Raw genomic sequence first — 17,133 nt, forward strand, 5'->3', positions numbered from 1 at the left:
ATTCACACCTGAGCCACTTTCGCCAAGTCATGGCTGTGTACAGGCGAAACGTGGCCTTAATGTGCATACTCTTCCCGTCAAGTCTTGGCGACCTGGGCTTGACTTGGTTCGAGAAACTCCCAGAAGGCAGCATAGCCTCCTGGGCTCAACTAGCGGAAGCGTTCGTAACGAGATTTCGGACAAATACTAAGACACCGGTGGAGATAGACCAGTTACTCTCCATCGACATGGGTGAGAAAGAGACCCTCAGATCTTACAACAGTCGCTACTGGGAGACATTCAACCAGATTGGAGACTGCCCCACCAATCTAGCCATCGCGCAATATAAAAGAGGCCTACCAGTAGGGAACAGACTAAGGGATTCGATTACCATGACGCCACCCCTCACCATGGAGGCCCTGATGGAGAGAGTGCATCAGCACATCAGGGTAGAAGAGGATGGCGCACGTACAAAAGCAAAATCTAGTGCAACCGTAGTACCAGAAAAGAAGACCTCAGCAAAGGTCAATACGGTAGATCGGCAGAATAAAAACGGGCGTGGCAGACGAGATAACGGAGAAGACCCAGACAAAAGATGGTTGAGAATCCGCACTGCCATAACAACGGTATTCAAAAAACCAATATATCGGATTCTGAGCGAAATAAAAGACGAGCCATTTGTCAAGTGGCCAGCCAAGCTAGGGGAAGCTCAGAAGAATTACGACGACAGATCACGGTGCACCTTCCACAAAGAAAAGGGGCACCGAACTGAGAATTGCACGCCACTGAGACAGCACTTGGAAGAATTGGTGGCAGCAGGCCACTTGGACAAATACATTGAAGGAGGAGCGCAACCGGCCCCCCAAGATCATAATGACCATCCCAATAGAATGCTAATCGATGCACCACCTCAAGGCATTATCAATGTAATTCATGGAGTTTTTGAACCTGAGGGCGTATGCGAGCTCAGAGGTTCAATCAAGAAGGCTGAGCACTTTAGGGAAGTATTAAGTGCCCAACCTGCCATCAAGAAGGGGAGGACAGAGGCAACAAACGTCATGTCCTTTTCGGATAAGGACTTGGAACGAATTTACTGTCCCCATAATGATGCCCTGGTTGTCACTCTCCGAGTCAAGGATTTTGACGTCAAGCGGATTCTGATTGACCAGGGTAGTTCATGTGAGATCATGTATTACGACACATTCAAGCAACTAAAGCTGCAAGACAAAGACTTGGCACCTGCAGTTTCTCCCCTGATTGGATTCAACTCCATGCCCGAGTGGCCTGTCGGCAAAATAATCCTTCCAGTCAGAGCAGGAAGTGTAACAAAACAAGTGGAGTTCTGGGTATTGAAGGTCCCCTCCACCTACAACATCATCCTGGGCAGAACATGGCTGCATGCCATGTGTTCGGTAGCGTCATCATACCATCAGGTAATGCGGTTCCCCAATGACGCCGGTATAATTGAAGAAGTCTATGGCGATCAGATCATGTCAAAACAGTGCTTCGCCACAGCGAATGGAAGCCGAGCTGCCAAAGGATACGTTCATTCGGTGGAAGAGCCAGAAAGTAATGAACTATTCGCGGACGTCGGCAAAGAGGCTGATCAGAAAGCGGTGGAGGACTTGGTGGAGGTAAAAATAGATGAGAAGAACCCGGATAAGTTCTTCTTGCTTGGCTCATCGTTGTCCAGTGTTGAGAGATTAGAGGTCTTGGAATTCTTGACCTCTAATATCGAAGTGTTTGCCTGGACACCTTACGACATGCCAGGCATTGATCCAAACTTCATCAGTCACCAACTCAATGTCCACCCATCCGCCAGACCAGTCATTCAACGCACACGCAGATCGGCACTCCACCACGCCGAAATAGTGGCAGAAGAGGTAGGCAACCTGCTGGAGGCAGGAGCAATAAGGGAAGTGCACTACCCAAGATGGATCTCCAACACAGTCGTAGTGCCGAAAAAGAATGGTAAATGGCGTGTCTGTGTCGACTACAAAACAGTCAACAAGGCGTGCCCAAAAGATAGCTTTCCTCTACCAATGATAGATCAACTGGTGGACCTGACGGCAGGACATAACCGACTTAGCTTTCTGGATGCATACAGAGGCTACCACCAGATCGCCATGCATGAACCAGACCAAGAGGTCACATCCTTCACAACACCAAGGGGGTTATATTGCTACAAGGTCATGCCCTTTGGCCTAAAGAACGCTGGGGCGACATTCCAAAGGATGGTCACCAAGATGTTCGAACCATTGTTAGGCAGAACAATGGAGGCTTACATCGACGACATGGTGGTCAAAAGCAAGGATGAGAATGACCATCTTAAAGACCTAGGCGAGATGTTCCAGATCCTGAAGAAACATAAGCTGCGCCTCAATGCGTCCAAATGCGCATTCGGAGTTGGATCTGGCAAATTCTTGGGCTTCCTGGTGACCAACCGAGGTATAGAAGCCGACCCCTCTCAGATCAAAGCAATCCAGGAGTTGGAGAGACCAAACTCAGTCAAAGAAGTGCAGCATCTCACTGGTATGGCGGCTGCACTCAACCGGTTCATAAGCAGATCGTCGGACAGACTACGACCGTTCTTCCAAGCTTTAAAAGCCAAGTTTGAGTGGGATGAAGAATGCGACCGAGCTCTGGAAAGCTTGAAGGAGTACATGTCTTCCCTACCACTACTTGTTACTCCGGTACCTGGTGAAGAACTCTTTTTGTACCTGGCAGTTTCTCAGCACGCAGTTAGCGCAGTGTTGGTTCGTGCAGAAGGAATACAACACCTGCCCATCTTTTATGTCAGCAAGACATTGTTGGGAGCCGAAACAAGGTACTTGCCCTTGGAGAAACTAGCATTAGCATTAATGATGGCATCCAGAAAATTAGCACACTACTTTCACGCCCACACCATAGTCGTCCTCACAGCCTTTCCACTAAAAGCTCTATTTGAAAGGGCGAACTTTAGTGGGCGAATCTTAAAGTGGACAGTGGAGTTGGGACAATTCGACATTAAGTTCCAACCCAAGACCGCAATAAAAGCCCAATCTTTGGCAGACTTCGTCGCGGAGTTTACTCCTGGAAGTCATCATATCTGCCCAGTCGACCTGACTGACACAACCGAACTAGGGACGAAAGTTGACGCCGGAATAGCGCAACCCCTAGTGGAAGGTAGTCAATCAAGCGCCAAGGCAGATCATACTAAGGACAACAAGGAAGAGACAAACAAAGGCTCACCAGCAGTTCAAACAGAGGACAAAGGACAGACAGCCAACATGGACCTCGAAGAAAACACCATTCTTGACCTCACGACATCGTCTGATCCTTCCACTTGCTGGAAACTATTCGTTGGAGAGATGTGGAAGCTCTTTGTGGATGGAGCATCCAACCGACATGGTGCAGGGCTTGGCATAGTCCTCATCTCTCCAGACGGCCTGGTTATAGAGCAAGCAATCAACCTTGGCTTCCCAGCATCCAACAATGAAGCGGAGTATGAGGCGCTTCTCGCAGGACTCAAGTCAGCACACTTCATGAAAGCAACCGAAATAATGGTATACAGTGACTCTCTGCTGGTGGTAAACCAAATTTCTGGCGAATACGAAGCAAAGGACGACAGAATGGCCAAGTACCAAGAGTTAGTCAGAACGGAGATCAAGAAGTTTGATGTGGTAAGGATAGAACAAATTGGCAGGGAGGAAAACAACTGAGCGGACGAGCTAGCAGGCCTTGCCTCAATGGCAGATACATCAATCCCTCATCCATTACTCATCGACTTCTTACCAAGACCAAGCATAGAAGACCCCGAAGCAGAAGAAGTATGTTGCGCAGAATTAGGCCCTTCTTGGATGGATCCCATCATCCTATTCCTAAAAGACGGCATCCTACCAGAAGAGAAAAAAGAAGCTAACAGAATAAGGGCAAAGTCGCAGCGGTTTTGGCTATCTCCATCTTTGGCATTATACAAGAAGTCGTTCTCTGGGCCTTACCTCAAGTGCGTTCATCCCAGCAAAGTAGAAGCATTCCTGTTCGAAATACACGAAGGGGTATGTGGAAGTCATCAAGGGGGAAGGTCGCTCGCTTACATGGCTATTTCACAAGGATATTGGTGGCCATATATGCAAGCAGACTCAGAGAAATATGTGAAGAAGTGTGAAAAATGCCAGAGATTCGCGCACCAAATACATCAACCAGCAAGAGAACTCCTACCCTTAACTAGACCATGGCCTTTCGCAATGTGGGGCTTAGACATAGTAGGACCACTTCCAACAGCACCCGGGGGCAGAAAATTCTTTCTCGCAGCAACAGACTACTTCACAAAGTGGGTGGAAGCAGAAGCATTGGCGTCAATCAAAGAAAAAGATGTGAAGAAGTTTGTTTGGCAGAATATTATCACTCGGTTTGGCATACCAAAAGCACTGATCTCAGACAATGGAACTCAGTTCGACGGCAGAATCTTTAGAAGCTTTTGTGAAGAATACAAGATAGAGTTCTACAATTCCACACCGGCATATCCTCAAGCAAATGGGCAGGCTGAAGCATCAAATAAAGTCGTCTTGGATGGACTAAAGAAAAGGCTAGAGAAAGCAAAAGGCAAGTGGGCAAATGAACTTCCTCACGTCTTATGGGCTTACCGCACCACGCCTCGGCGATCAACTGGAGAAACACCATTCTCCTTAGCCTATGGCATGGAAGCAGTGATCCCACTAGAAGTTGGCCTCCCCACAATTCGAAGCGAAAATTTTGATCCAGACCTAAATGGAGAAGCCATAGCCTTAGAACTCAACCTTGCAGAAGAAAGAAGAGAAAGAGCGTTAGTCCACATCGCCTCATACCAGCGAGAGTTAATCAGAAAATACAGCAAAAATGTGCATCCAAGACAATTCAAGATTGGGGATTGGGTACTACGCAAAGTAATGGGAAACACCTTGATCCCAGGAGACGGCAAGTTAGGCCCAAATTGGGAAGGTCCTTATAAGGTGGTTGGGTTAGCAGGCAAAGGGGCATACCACCTAGAAGACAAGGATGGCAAGGCAATCCCTAGGCCATGGAATACGGCCAATCTCAAGTTATTTTACTTTTAGCTCTTCTTTTTTCAAACATGTAATTTTTTCTTCCTTCAATAAAATGAGAAATTCTTTTTAGCACAAATTACTCTTTGTAAAAGTTACCTTTAAAGACTAAGTATATTGCAAGCATTCTATTCTAAGTTAGCTGGAAAAACTAACTTAGAGGTTGGCTGGATTAAACCAACACCCTTCCTAAGCCCAGGATAAGGATCCAGGCTGCAGGACATTTGGTCGGAATAACCAAATACTATAAGTTAGCTAGAAAAACTAACTTCAATAGTTGGCTGGAATAAACCAACACTTGTTACTCTTCAGCCGAAGTAAGTGTATGGCTGAAGAGTGGTTGGCTGGAATAAACCAACTCCTGTTGCTCTTCAGCCGAAGTAAGTGTATGGCTGAAGAATGGTTGGCTGGAATAAACCAACACTTGTTACTCTTCAGCCGAAGTAAGTGTATGGCTGAAGATTGGTTGGCTGGAATAAACCAACTCTTGTTACTCTTCAGCCGAAGTAAGTGTATGGCTGAAGAGTGGTTGGCTGGAATAAACCAACTCTTGTTACTCTTCAGCCGAAGTAAGTGTATGGCTGAAGAATGGTTGGCTGGAATAAACCAACACTTGTTACTCTTCAGCCGAAGTAAGTGCATGGCTGAAGAGTGGTTGGCTGGAATAAACCAACTCTTGTTACTCTTCGGCCGAAGTAAGTGCATGGCTGAAGAGTGGTTGGCTGGAATAAACCAACTCTTGTTACTCTTCAACCGAAGTAAGGGCATGGCTGAAGAGTGGTTGGCTGGAATAAACCAACTTTTTTTACTCTTCAGCCGAAGTAAGTGCATGGCTGAAGAGTGGTTGGCTGGAATAAACCAACACTTGTTACTCTTCAGCCGAAGTAAGTGCATGGCTGAAGAGTGGTTGGTTGGAATAAACCAACACTTGTTACTCTTCAGCCAAAGTAAGTGCAAGGCTGAAGAGTGGTTGGCCGGAATAAACCAACACTTGTTACTCTTCAGCCGAAGTAAGTGCAAGGCTGAAAAGTAGTTGGCTGGAATAAACCAACACTTGTTACTCTTCAGCCGAAGTAAGTGTATGGCTGAAGAGTGGTTGGCTGGAATAAACCAACACTTGTTACTCTTCAGCCGAAGTAGGTGTATGGCTGAAGAGTAGTTGGCTGGAATGAACCAACACTTTGTACTCCTCAGCCGAAGTGATTATATCGGCTAAGGAGTGGTTGGCTAGTAAGCATATCTTAACCAGCCTAAACCAAAATAGCAATTGAAGTAATAGAAGACATTACAAAATACAGGCATACATATCACAACCGGAATAAGAGTTGCGTAAAATTTTCATTGCAAGAAAAGTCATTACAAAGGGGCTTAGTTCGGTTACAAAGAACAGAGTACAAAATTAAGAGAAAAGTTCATCTATTTCGGTGTCAAAAGCCGCATCATCACCAACTCGAAGGCCGGTTTCAAGAGGAAGCTCACTCTCGGCTGCCAGGATTCCTTCGGTTGGAACCACGTTTTCATTCGGCTGCTCGATAGGAAGGTCCTCTACCATGGGTTCCAACCGAAGTGATGGGTCGGCACCAACAACCGGAATGTCTTCAGGAGCAGAGGAGTCATCAGTGTCTGAGTCCTCCAGAAACTCTTGTTGCAAGGCATCTGCATACGCCGCAAGGGACTTCGGTATAAAATAAGCTAGAGGGTCGAAGACCTCGGTCTGCTGATCATGACCGAGCTTCTCCACAGCCGCCCTCCAGCCACACTTGAAGAAAAGCTCCTTGGCGGCGTCGCATTGTTTGACATAGGCCTCCTCTGCCTCCTTGTAACCCTGCTTGTACCCTCCTTTTCGGCCGCCTCCATGTTCTTTTTTAATTCGCTTATTTCGTCGTCTTTTCTCTTCTCAAGCTTCAGCAGCTTACGCAGATATTTGTCTTTCATTACAATGGCCGCTTTTTGCTTCTCTGCTTCAGCCGAACTAACCACATCAGCAAGTCGACCGTTCTCTGCTTGAAGCTCGGACAGTTTCCTTTCGGCCTCCGCTAGTTCGGCCGCCTTTGCCTCGGCTTCTGCCATTGCTTGCCTTGTAGTTTTTCTTAGTTCTTGAACTTTCTTGTATGTAATATTGTTCTTTTGTAAGGCCTGGCAAACACAAAAATTTCTTTTCAGCCGAAGTAAAAGTTGGAAAATACGGGCAGAAAAAACAGACAGAGCTACTTACCAATATCATGGACTTGGAAGCAGACCGAATTGATTTCATTTCGGTGTTCAGTTGCTTCAAGTGGTGCTCCATGTCCTTAGGGAGGCACACACTTTTGGCCAGGTTAAAGGCCAGTTGGTGGTCTTTTTCAGCCACGACCGAGTCAATAGCTTTGATGTCTCGGTCGTTGAAGGTCAGCGGCGGAGCCCACTTCGGAGATTCAGCTCGGTCGGTTTGCTCCGGTTGAGGGGAAGGTTGAGGACTCTGGGGGATGGATTCAACCTCATCGACAAGTTGCTGTTCGGTCGATGTAGGTCGGGCGCGTTTGGAAGGGCGAGATGAAGAAGGCTGCTGAGAAGGGAGGGCCACAACGGCAGGCTGCGCCTCGACGGATGGCTGTACTTCGGCTATGGTTGTTGAAGTTAGAAGGGCCCTGACTCTGCTCTTCTTTGCCATTTCTTCCTCAGCAGTTAATGGAACAAGTCTTATTTCGGGCAAAGTTGGGTCCGGTTCTGGTGCTTCCTCAAGTAGGAAATCGGTTACTCTTGCTTTTCGGCGACCGCTATATCGGTAGGTCGGCTCAAAATTTAGAAGCTTGGCCCAACCTCTTTCTTTAATCCGTAATGCGGCTCGCAAAACCGCAAGGTTGGGATAGCTATACAGGGAATGGAGGTGGGCGAAATCTGCAAAAAAGAAGAAGTGTTAGTTCGGTCAATAGATTAAAAAACCGAGATAACATACAAGGAACAAGACCGAAGTTAAATTACCAGGCTCTCCCATTTTCCAATTTATAGGTCGGCCAGGAATTTGGGCTTGAAAATCCTCAAAATTCCCAGAGACCCAGAAGAAGTCATCATCGTTAAGGTCTTTGTCCGGTGTGTGCTTAACTATCTTCTGTCGGCGACGGCGGATCCTAAGGTAATAGACCCACCCAGCATCTTTCGAGCCGATGGAATATTGATGGAATATTTCGGCAAGGCCAAGGTTTAAACCGGTTTGGTGGTTTAGTGCGGCTGTTCTCATAATAATACGGTATGTATTGGTGGACAGTTGGGTGGGACATAACCTAGTCTGCCTAAGGAACTCACAGATTAATGGTTGGACAGGAAACCGTAGCCCGGTTTCTATTATGGATTGAAGAGTAAAAGGGACGAAGCCTTCATTGTCCCAGGGTGTGATGTCTTTTTCGGCCAAAACCAAATGGACGTCATCCGGTATGTTATAGTCCTTCCTGAATTCGGCCATCCCACCTGGGGTCTCAACTAAATACCTATACTTACTCATTTGTTGTATAATTTACGGATAAGTTATCTCGGTGCAAAAATCGTGCTCAGTAGCTCGGTTGAGCGCACACAGGAGTGCCTGGGTAACCTAAGTCTGCAAAGTAAAAAACAGAGGGGGTTAAAGCACTGATCAGTGGACCGTGCTACAATTTAAAAGCAAGGTATAAGAGCCCTACTTCGGCCTCAAATTAGCTGGTTCTATCTCGGTTCATCTAAAGGTTTGGCAGCTCGGTTTGAGCAGTTTGCTCGGTAGACCGGTTTAATGTCTAGGGGCAGCTTTCTGAGTTCGGTCTAAAAGACTAAGAGAGCTGGTTTAGCCCCAAGGCCTAAATCGGCTGCAATGTGAATAGAGTTACTTCGATTAAGCCTCTGGGGGCGGCTTTCTGAGTTCGGTTTAGGAACCAAGAGAGCCGACTTGGCCCCAAAAGCTTAGTTCGGTTGACCACCGAGGTTCCTAGTTTGCTATATTCAAAATTTGGTGATCTTATTTCGGCTAAAGCGAGTTCGGTTATTGACTACAAAGATCTATCTATTTGGGGGCAAACAGGATCCTAGTTCGGTTGCTATGTGATTTTGGATCTAAAAGTGGTTTTCTACATAATAGTTCATACACTCGTAGAGTTCTACTGGTTTTTTCATAAAAGTACGAAAGCAAAGCAACAGATGAAGAAAAGTGTTTTCAAAAGCATACAAAATAAAAACAGGCGAAAAAGCAAGAAGGATAGGCTTGCTTACCCGTATAAAAGAGGAGCTAGAGGTGGAGGCAATGGCAGCAATGGAGGCACGAACACAGCAAGCTCAAAGCTCAAAAGTTCAAAGGCTCAGGAAACAGGGGAGAAGAGAAAGTGAAGAATGGAAGGTGAAGTGATTCAAGACAAAGAAAGGTTGTTTTGTGAAAGAAGGGAGAGAAAAAGGCGGCAAAAAAAGGCGGGAACAGTACAAATTTTCTGAAGGGCGGCATGACAGTTGGCCACAGCTTATCAAAACTTGCCACGTGTCATTGGAATGGGAAGCGTTACAGTCGCTGTGATTGAAGAGACGTTTTGACCGGACATAGTGATACCCGAGGTAAAATTAGCTCGGCTGGAGAGGCTAAAGGGTTTTTAGCTCGGTTGAAAAAGCTTAATAAACTCTAGCTCGGCCAGTAGACTGGTAATCCAAATCATGTTGCGCAGATGGAATTAAGGGGCAATTGAGAGGGTAATTTTTGAGAAAAATTGGGCCGAGCTTTGAGTTGGGCTTTGGGGCCCAAAACGCAAAGGACTAAGTAAAAAGGCCGTAATGGATACTCCGGCCCAATTAGGTGAGATTACTCCGGCTCAAGAAGAGATAGTTGCGTCGGCCCAAGGAAGAGTAAAGCTACTCCGGTCCGGAGACAACTCGGAGTTAGGCCGGTCTCAGAGTTAGTCCGGTCGCAGTATGTTCTGGGAAGGCCGGTTTCGGAATTAGTCCGGTCGTGACTTACAATGGTTAGGTCGGTCAGAACTTGTTACTTGGAAGTTTGATCTAAGCACACCAAGGTTGAACAGGGGCAGCCGAAGTAAGGAGTTAGAGAAGAAGACCGAGCTAAGGATAGTTCGGCCCTCTGTGGCTCGGTATGGCCAATTTTACTTCGGTCAAATGGAAGTTCGGCCATAAAGAAAACCATCCCACTTGGTTTAAGCAGTGGGGGAGGGTGTAAAAAGATAAGCATTATCCTTAGGAGAATGAATCCTAGGAGGACTCTGCATGGAGAAGTACAAGTCCTACTAGGATTGTGTCACGGGAAACTTATAAAAACCCACAAGTATCACCTTGGAGGAGGTAATTGAACACAATTCTTTCTGAGAATATAGAGCTTTGTCTATTTGTCAAGCTTACTGACTTAGGCATCGGAGAGGTTTCCGGCACACACCCGCCGGCTAGCTCACGTTTGTGTTTTCAGGTGATAAAGCGACGTCGTACGGAGGAGCGTGGACTTGGTCAACAGGATTATACGAGGAGAATTATTTCCTCCCCGTACAAATAGTGCTGTTAAAAAAAATAAAACAAATGACATGTCCATAACAGTCATGACAGTAGTTCCTCATCCTTCATACCATAAAGTCATCTGTCCATTCACAGCAAAAAAAACCACTGTCCATTCATCTAAAAAATATACAACTTAACAAATTTGGCCCTGATTTAAGAAAACTTCTTAGTTCTATTGCAAAATCGGCCTCATATATCAGAGGGCAAAATAGTCCAATAACCAATATTGACAGTTTTTACCGTTACAACAAATCATATAGGCCTCAATGGACCTCATCTACGAAAACAACGGTTTAGCCAATGATTTGGTCAAAAAACAAGAAGCAATTCAAACTCTCTCTCTGTCTCTAACCCTTTCTCTTGCCTCATCTCCACCTTCATGACCAAACACTCAATCCACAAACCATGAAAATCACACAAATTCACACAAAAATCAACCACAAATTCACAATTCACCGGTGGGTTTTTCCCGGGGAGACGTAAATTAACGGGGAAGAAGTGAAGTAATGGCCATTGTTCGTGTTCTTGGATTGTACATCCTATGTTTCTACATATTCTTGATTGTGACACCAATGGGTTGTTATTCAGTTTCTGATTCTGAAGCTCTGCTCAAGCTCAAGAAATCGTTTACCAACACTACTGCCATCGACTCATGGGCCTTGGGATCAAGTCCTTGCGTCGTAAACAAGACATGGGCTGGTCTCAATTGTGAGAATGGATTGGTAAGCATTCTTCGTCTCGAAGATATGGGTTTGTCTGGGAAAATTGATGTTGATGCTCTGCTTGGATTGGAGGGTCTTCGTGTAATTAGTTTACAGAACAATGCTTTTTCGGGTTCTATGCCGGAATTGAATCGTTTGGGTGCTTTAAAAGCCATTTTCTTGTCGAACAATCGGTTTTCTGGTGAAATTCCCGCGGATTTCTTCGAAAAAATGCAGTCTTTGAGGAAAGTGTGGCTTGGGATGAATAATTTCAGGGGTCGAATTCCGGAATCATTGGTTAAACTTCACAATCTAGCAGAATTACACCTTGAAAACAATCATTTTTCCGGGCCAATTCCATCCTTAGAACAACCTTCGTTGAATTTGCTTGACTTATCGAATAATAGCCTGGAAGGCGAAATCCCAGCGAGTTTATTGTCATTCGATATGAGAGCATTCCAGGGAAATGTAGGGCTTTGTGGTCCGAAGATAGGTAATGCATGCAGTCTAGATGCTAAAATGCCTCATCCAACACCGTCACCAAACTCCGACAATGCTGACCCTAACGAGTCAAACAAGATCGCCGCCGGGCTCATGACAACCACTGTGGTTATTCTCTCCGTCATGATCGTGGCGATCTTCGTGCTCAAGCGGAGGCAAGAGAACTTCAATTTGCTCGAGAAGGAAAATCTTGAGGAGACATTGGAGGTACAGTTGGTACACAAACTGATGCTGTTTGGTACAGTTTACAAAACTGCCTATAAATTTATGAAAAATGAGTTAGACCCTCTTTTGTGGAGGACCCCCACGACCCCCTCACTGATCTATACCACTCATGATGTGTGGGGTCCACTCATGTATATGTGGGGTCCACATCATGAATGGTGTAGATCACAAAGGGGGTTGTGGGGGTCCTCCACAAAGGGGGTCCCTATCATTGCTGTAAATTTATTTATTTTTATTTTTATTTTGAAGATATACGTTAGTCTATTCAGTGCAACTTCTGATGATCAGGCACAATATATGCTATTTTAATATTAAAATGATTTCTTATTCGTCGTTTTGATATGTTATTACACTAACTAACAGGTTCGCGTGTCAAGTGTAAGTAAAAAGGATATGAACTCGAGTCGAAAAGGCATGGGGTCGAGTAAGAGGGGGTCCCACAACGGGAAAGGTGGCGGGGCCGACCTCGTGTTGGTGAATGAAGAGAGTGTTGTGTTTGGGTTGACGGATTTGATGAAGGCAGGGGCAGAGGTGCTGGGGAATGGGTCGTTGGGGTCATCGTACAAGGCGATGATGACGAATGGAATGACAGTGGTGGTGAAGAGGATAAAGGAAATGAACAAGTTGGGGAAAGAAGGGTTTGATGCAGAGATCAAAAGGCATGGCAGGTTAAGGCACCAGAATGTGTTGCCACCGTTGGCTTACCATTATCGGAAAGATGAGAAGTTGCTAGTCTCTGAGTTTGTTCCCAAAGGAAGCTTACTCTACCTATTGCATGGTATGAATCTAACTTTTAGCCTTTTACATAACTTTATGGCTATAACTAAGTTTTTATTTTTATAATTTTTTTTTTTTTATAAACTGGTGTGACTTTAAATGATTAAACTTTTTAATAAAATATTGTGCAAAATTTTTGATATTTTTTTTTAGAATCTCTAACATTTTTGCTTTTGTTTTTAAGAAATATAAGCTTTTCAAAAGTCAAATGAAACTTAATTAGTTTCCAAGTCAATTCAAATTTTGTCCTTAGTTAAGAGAGAGATTAATTGAATCATATCTTGTCTTGTGTTTGATTTAAATCACTAGACATGGACGATATAATAAACATAGTTCAAGAATATTTTGATAAAAGTCCCGTTTGTTTTCAGAGATAGAATGGAGGAAATTGATAGTGAGGGGATTAATAGTGAGGAATTGTTAAATTATTTTTATATAAAATAATAAAACAAATAAAAAATTTTAAAAAATTTAACATTAATATTTTTAAAAAAATTCTCAATATATAAAAAATAAAAAAATTTCTAATCCCCTCACTATTTTTCTAATACCATCTCTACCTCCTCAGTATGAATCCCCCTTCCAAGGCCTTTACTAATACCGAGGTATTAGTAGTCCCCTCCCCATCTCTCAAAACAAACACCCCATATAATAGTTTCACCTCACTATTAATCTCAATCCCCTTCTTATAACTCCAAACAAACGACGCCTAATTTGTATCCCTTTAGTTCACTCATTTTGTATCACCTACTCCCATAAGACTCAATAGTCTCCCATGTGTGGGCTATATAATCCGAAAGACTCTCAATTCAAAAGTTCACTTTTGTATCCAAACTTAAAATTTAGAATTGACTAGGTTACTAGTCCAATCCTCTAACCTAATCCCCAAACAAACAAAGCCTTGCTTCCAAATCTTTTCTTTCATATGATGAAAGGTTTCTTGACATTGTAATTAGTGAATGCAATCACATATCTGATATACCCTTACAACTTGCTGAGAATCTTCTGTTCTATTCTCTCGTCATTTTGTCTCAAATTCCTTATCTACCACAAGATCGAAGTCATAAAGATAAATTGTGTGGTACAAAAGTGATTTTGGACAAAGAGAAGTAGAACAGATGATCCGATTCCTCCACAATGTTATATTTACATCCTTCTCTTCTTACATGTCCTCAAAAACACCTATGATTTCCAATAATAACTCTAATTTTTTAGGTGATCGCGGACCGAGCCATGCGGAGCTCAACTGGCCAACCCGTCTAAAGATTGTTCAAGGAATTGCCAGAGGATTAGGCTACCTCCACACTGAGCTAGCTTCCTCCGACTTACCTCATGGCAATCTCAAATCAAGCAATATTCTTGTCAGCCCGGACTCTGAGCCATTGCTCGTAGACTATGGATTCAACTCATTGGTAAGCAACCCACAAGCCATTCAATCACTGCTTGCCTACAAGTCCCCAGAAGCCATTAAAACCCAAGAAGTTTGTCCAAAATGCGACGTTTACTGTCTAGGAATCGTAATCCTGGAAATCCTCACCGGTAAATTCCCTTCCCAGTACCTCAACAACGGGAAGGGAGGGACCGATGTGGTCCAGTGGGTGAGATCGGCCATTTCAGAGGGTAGAGAAGCTGAAGTACTTGATCCGGAGATCACAAACTCGAAAAAATCAGTGAGGGAGATGGAAGGGCTACTCCATATCGCTGCAGCGTGCACAGAGAGTAATCCTGATCAACGGCCAGAAATGGGAGAGGTGGTTAGAAAGATTGAGGAGGTGCGAATTGAGGGTGATCATGAGGCTAGAACGATTGAAGTGTTACCGTCACTGAGAGATGGGTATGCTGATCAAACGTATAATAATGCACACGTAGCGAATGTGCAGGAGGGCTACGGTGGGGTGTTGGGGAGGAGATATGACGGGTCTGGAGACCGATCAACGTTTAAAAATAATGATAGCTTTGCATTTGACATATCCTGATTGGGTGGTGTTTGGAAGCTAAGGCATGGCATGGAATGGAAATCCCAGAAACAAAATGTTTTCTTGGAACTGGAAAGAAAGAATATGATGAGGAAATGAAATTCTGGAGAGAGAGAGAGAGAGAGAGAGAGAGAGAGAGAGAGAGAGAGAGAGTGTTTTAGGCTCCGTTAGGCTTAGTTTTAAAATCATGATTTGATTTGAAAGGGTAAAAGGATAAGAAGTACTGTGTGTGTATATATACTGTAATTCAATGTATATTCGACTTCTGAATTGGCTAATGTGGATTGTAATTACATGCTTGTTTTTAAAAGAAATACATTGCCTCAAAGGGCTAATAGAACAGAGATACACCGTAATGAAATTTGTTGTATTTTATGTACTGGGAAAGTGTAGTAGAAGAAGTTCATTAGTACCATAGTTTGCTTGTTTTGTAATACTTTCGTTTACTGCATTTTGCTTTTATTGATAATCTTCAATGTAAAAAATAAAACTGAAACAAATAAAATAAAATAAATTATAGAACATTTTTGCTCTAGAAAATAAAAACATCAAAACTATGATCAAGTTAAATGTGTGACATTTTATCCTTAAGATAAATTTACTGCCACACAGGTGCTCGCGGATTAATGACTTCTATCTCTCAGGATACAATAATAAAAAATCATAGATTGTAGTAACACTACAAACAATCTGTCAAGTGAACTAGACTTGAGTTCTGCAACTCTCTGAAAATTCTATGAACTAATATGAAGAACAAATGCAGAAGGAAAGAAAACGAAAAGAAAAGAATGAATTGAATCTGCTAGATAATTCTTTATTTATAGGCAAAGAGGTGTCTGTTCAGGAAAACTCTTCAAAGAGGTGTGAAATTTGAATTATCAAAAAATGAAGAGAGGCGATTGGAGAGGCATGGTTTCGAGAAGGCAGAATTTGAATTCGAATATTTTTCATAAAATTGAATTAATTCGTTAGGAATTTCAAGAATTTGAAAAAATTTAAATGAATTTTGTCCAAAAAATTAAAGTTAGGACCCATCCCACAACATGCACCCGGCACTGCTTGACCGTGCGCGTGGTTGATTTGGGTCAAGCCCACTTTGTCCATAACTCCCCTTCTTTCAAAACTTGGGATGCCTCTTGAGGCCCATTCTAAGTATGTCAACCTAGAGCCCAACTCTTTTATTGTTTCTATGTGAGATAATCAAAGCAAAGTAACCTACATTTGTCTCTTCAATTTCCTATCTCACAAAATTGAAAATGACGTCAACTTCTCATTCACCCATAAATGGTTTTGACGAATCATCTTTTCCGTGTGACTTACCATGCGACAGGGAATACGTCACCACTTGGATCCACCTCAAAAGATGTGTGAGTCCCATTTAAATTTGGGCTCAAAGTTGGCCCCAAATGAGCCTACAAAACCAAAATTTCCAACAGCTTTTGTTTTGTATATTATTTCTGTTTTTTTTTTTTAAAAGTAAAATTAAATCTAAAATTTTCAAATGAAAACAAAAAAAAAATATTTTCACTTGTTTTCAAAATAATTTTTCATCCACTGCAACATACTGACATAAAAAACAAATATAAATACCTATTTGTCAATATAAAAAAAAATAAGGGCCTAAAAGGAAAAGAAAAAAATTAATGCTTGTCCCCATTTGTCGATCTTATTAGAGAAATGTTTTGGACCTGTTTTGGGGATGACCCCTACAAGCCCAAAGTGTTCCTGACCCTCCATATATGTGTGAGGCCCACTCATATATGTATAAGGTTGATATCATGAGTTGTTTAAATTTGTAGAGGTTTTGTAAGAGTGGAGGTCTCAATCATTATTCATTTTCTAATAAGGGATTTATAGGCATAAGATTTTACAGAGGTAGAGGCACAATAACCACAAAATCAACAAGGTTATAATGAAAAGGATTGAATTGCTTGGCAAAGCACAAGACTTCCTCATCAGTAAGGTGTAATTTTTGGTTGATAGAAAGGATTGAAGGAGGATCAACCTAACAGCTTTTTTTGAATGTGACTAAAGAGTCCCGACCCGAATAGCTATGGAGCTAGGCATGGACTTAAATGGGCGTAGGGGAACTATAGGAACGCCCTCAAGATGAGCTTGAACTATAAATTAATTCGACCCCAACCCCACCATGTCCTAGCAAGCGGATACTAGGAGTAGAGTTTGATGGAAACCGCTTCGCCTCCATGAATACTCGGACTCAAAGCTGCTCGTTCACTAAATTCAACGGGAGTGAACTTTTGCCTGCTAGGTTACCATCCTTGGTGGCCAGTAAAGTTCAATTTACAAGAAATTATTCAATTCTTTTAGGTTATGTTTGTTTGGGTGGACATGAGCTTGGGATTGGACTAATAGTCCAATAAAATTACTAATCCAATGTTTGATTAAACAATTGAAGTACGGACT

At 43.2% G+C, this 17,133-nt stretch overlaps 1 protein-coding gene across 1 annotated transcript; it reads left to right on the forward strand.

Moving 5' to 3' along the window:
- Window positions 1-10,797: 10,797 nt before the first annotated feature.
- On the forward strand, window positions 10,798-15,050 carry LOC114275295 (pollen receptor-like kinase 3). The gene is made up of 3 exons (XM_028217308.2): window positions 10,798-11,938; window positions 12,320-12,734; window positions 13,949-15,050. Exons 1-3 carry the CDS (start codon window positions 11,036-11,038, stop codon window positions 14,707-14,709), a joined length of 2,079 nt encoding a protein of 692 aa, XP_028073109.2. The 5' UTR covers window positions 10,798-11,035; the 3' UTR covers window positions 14,710-15,050.
- The last annotated feature ends 2,083 nt before the right edge of the window (window positions 15,051-17,133 follow it).

Source organism: Camellia sinensis, chromosome 15 (genome assembly GCF_055761805.1).
Source record: "Camellia sinensis isolate YWXY chromosome 15, ASM5576180v1, whole genome shotgun sequence".
NCBI classification, from domain to species: Eukaryota; Viridiplantae; Streptophyta; class Magnoliopsida; order Ericales; family Theaceae; genus Camellia; species Camellia sinensis.

Bases quoted from the DNA above. Each gene is read 5' to 3' on its own strand.
- LOC114275295 (XM_028217308.2), top strand. From the start codon at position 11,036: ATGGCCATTGTTCGTGTTCTTGGATTGTACATCCTATGTTTCTACATA. The intron at 11,939-12,319 runs GTACAGTTGGTA...ACTAACTAACAG, and splicing joins ATCTTGAGGAGACATTGGAG to GTTCGCGTGTCAAGTGTAAG. The intron at 12,735-13,948 runs GTATGAATCTAA...CTAATTTTTTAG, and splicing joins CTTACTCTACCTATTGCATG to GTGATCGCGGACCGAGCCAT.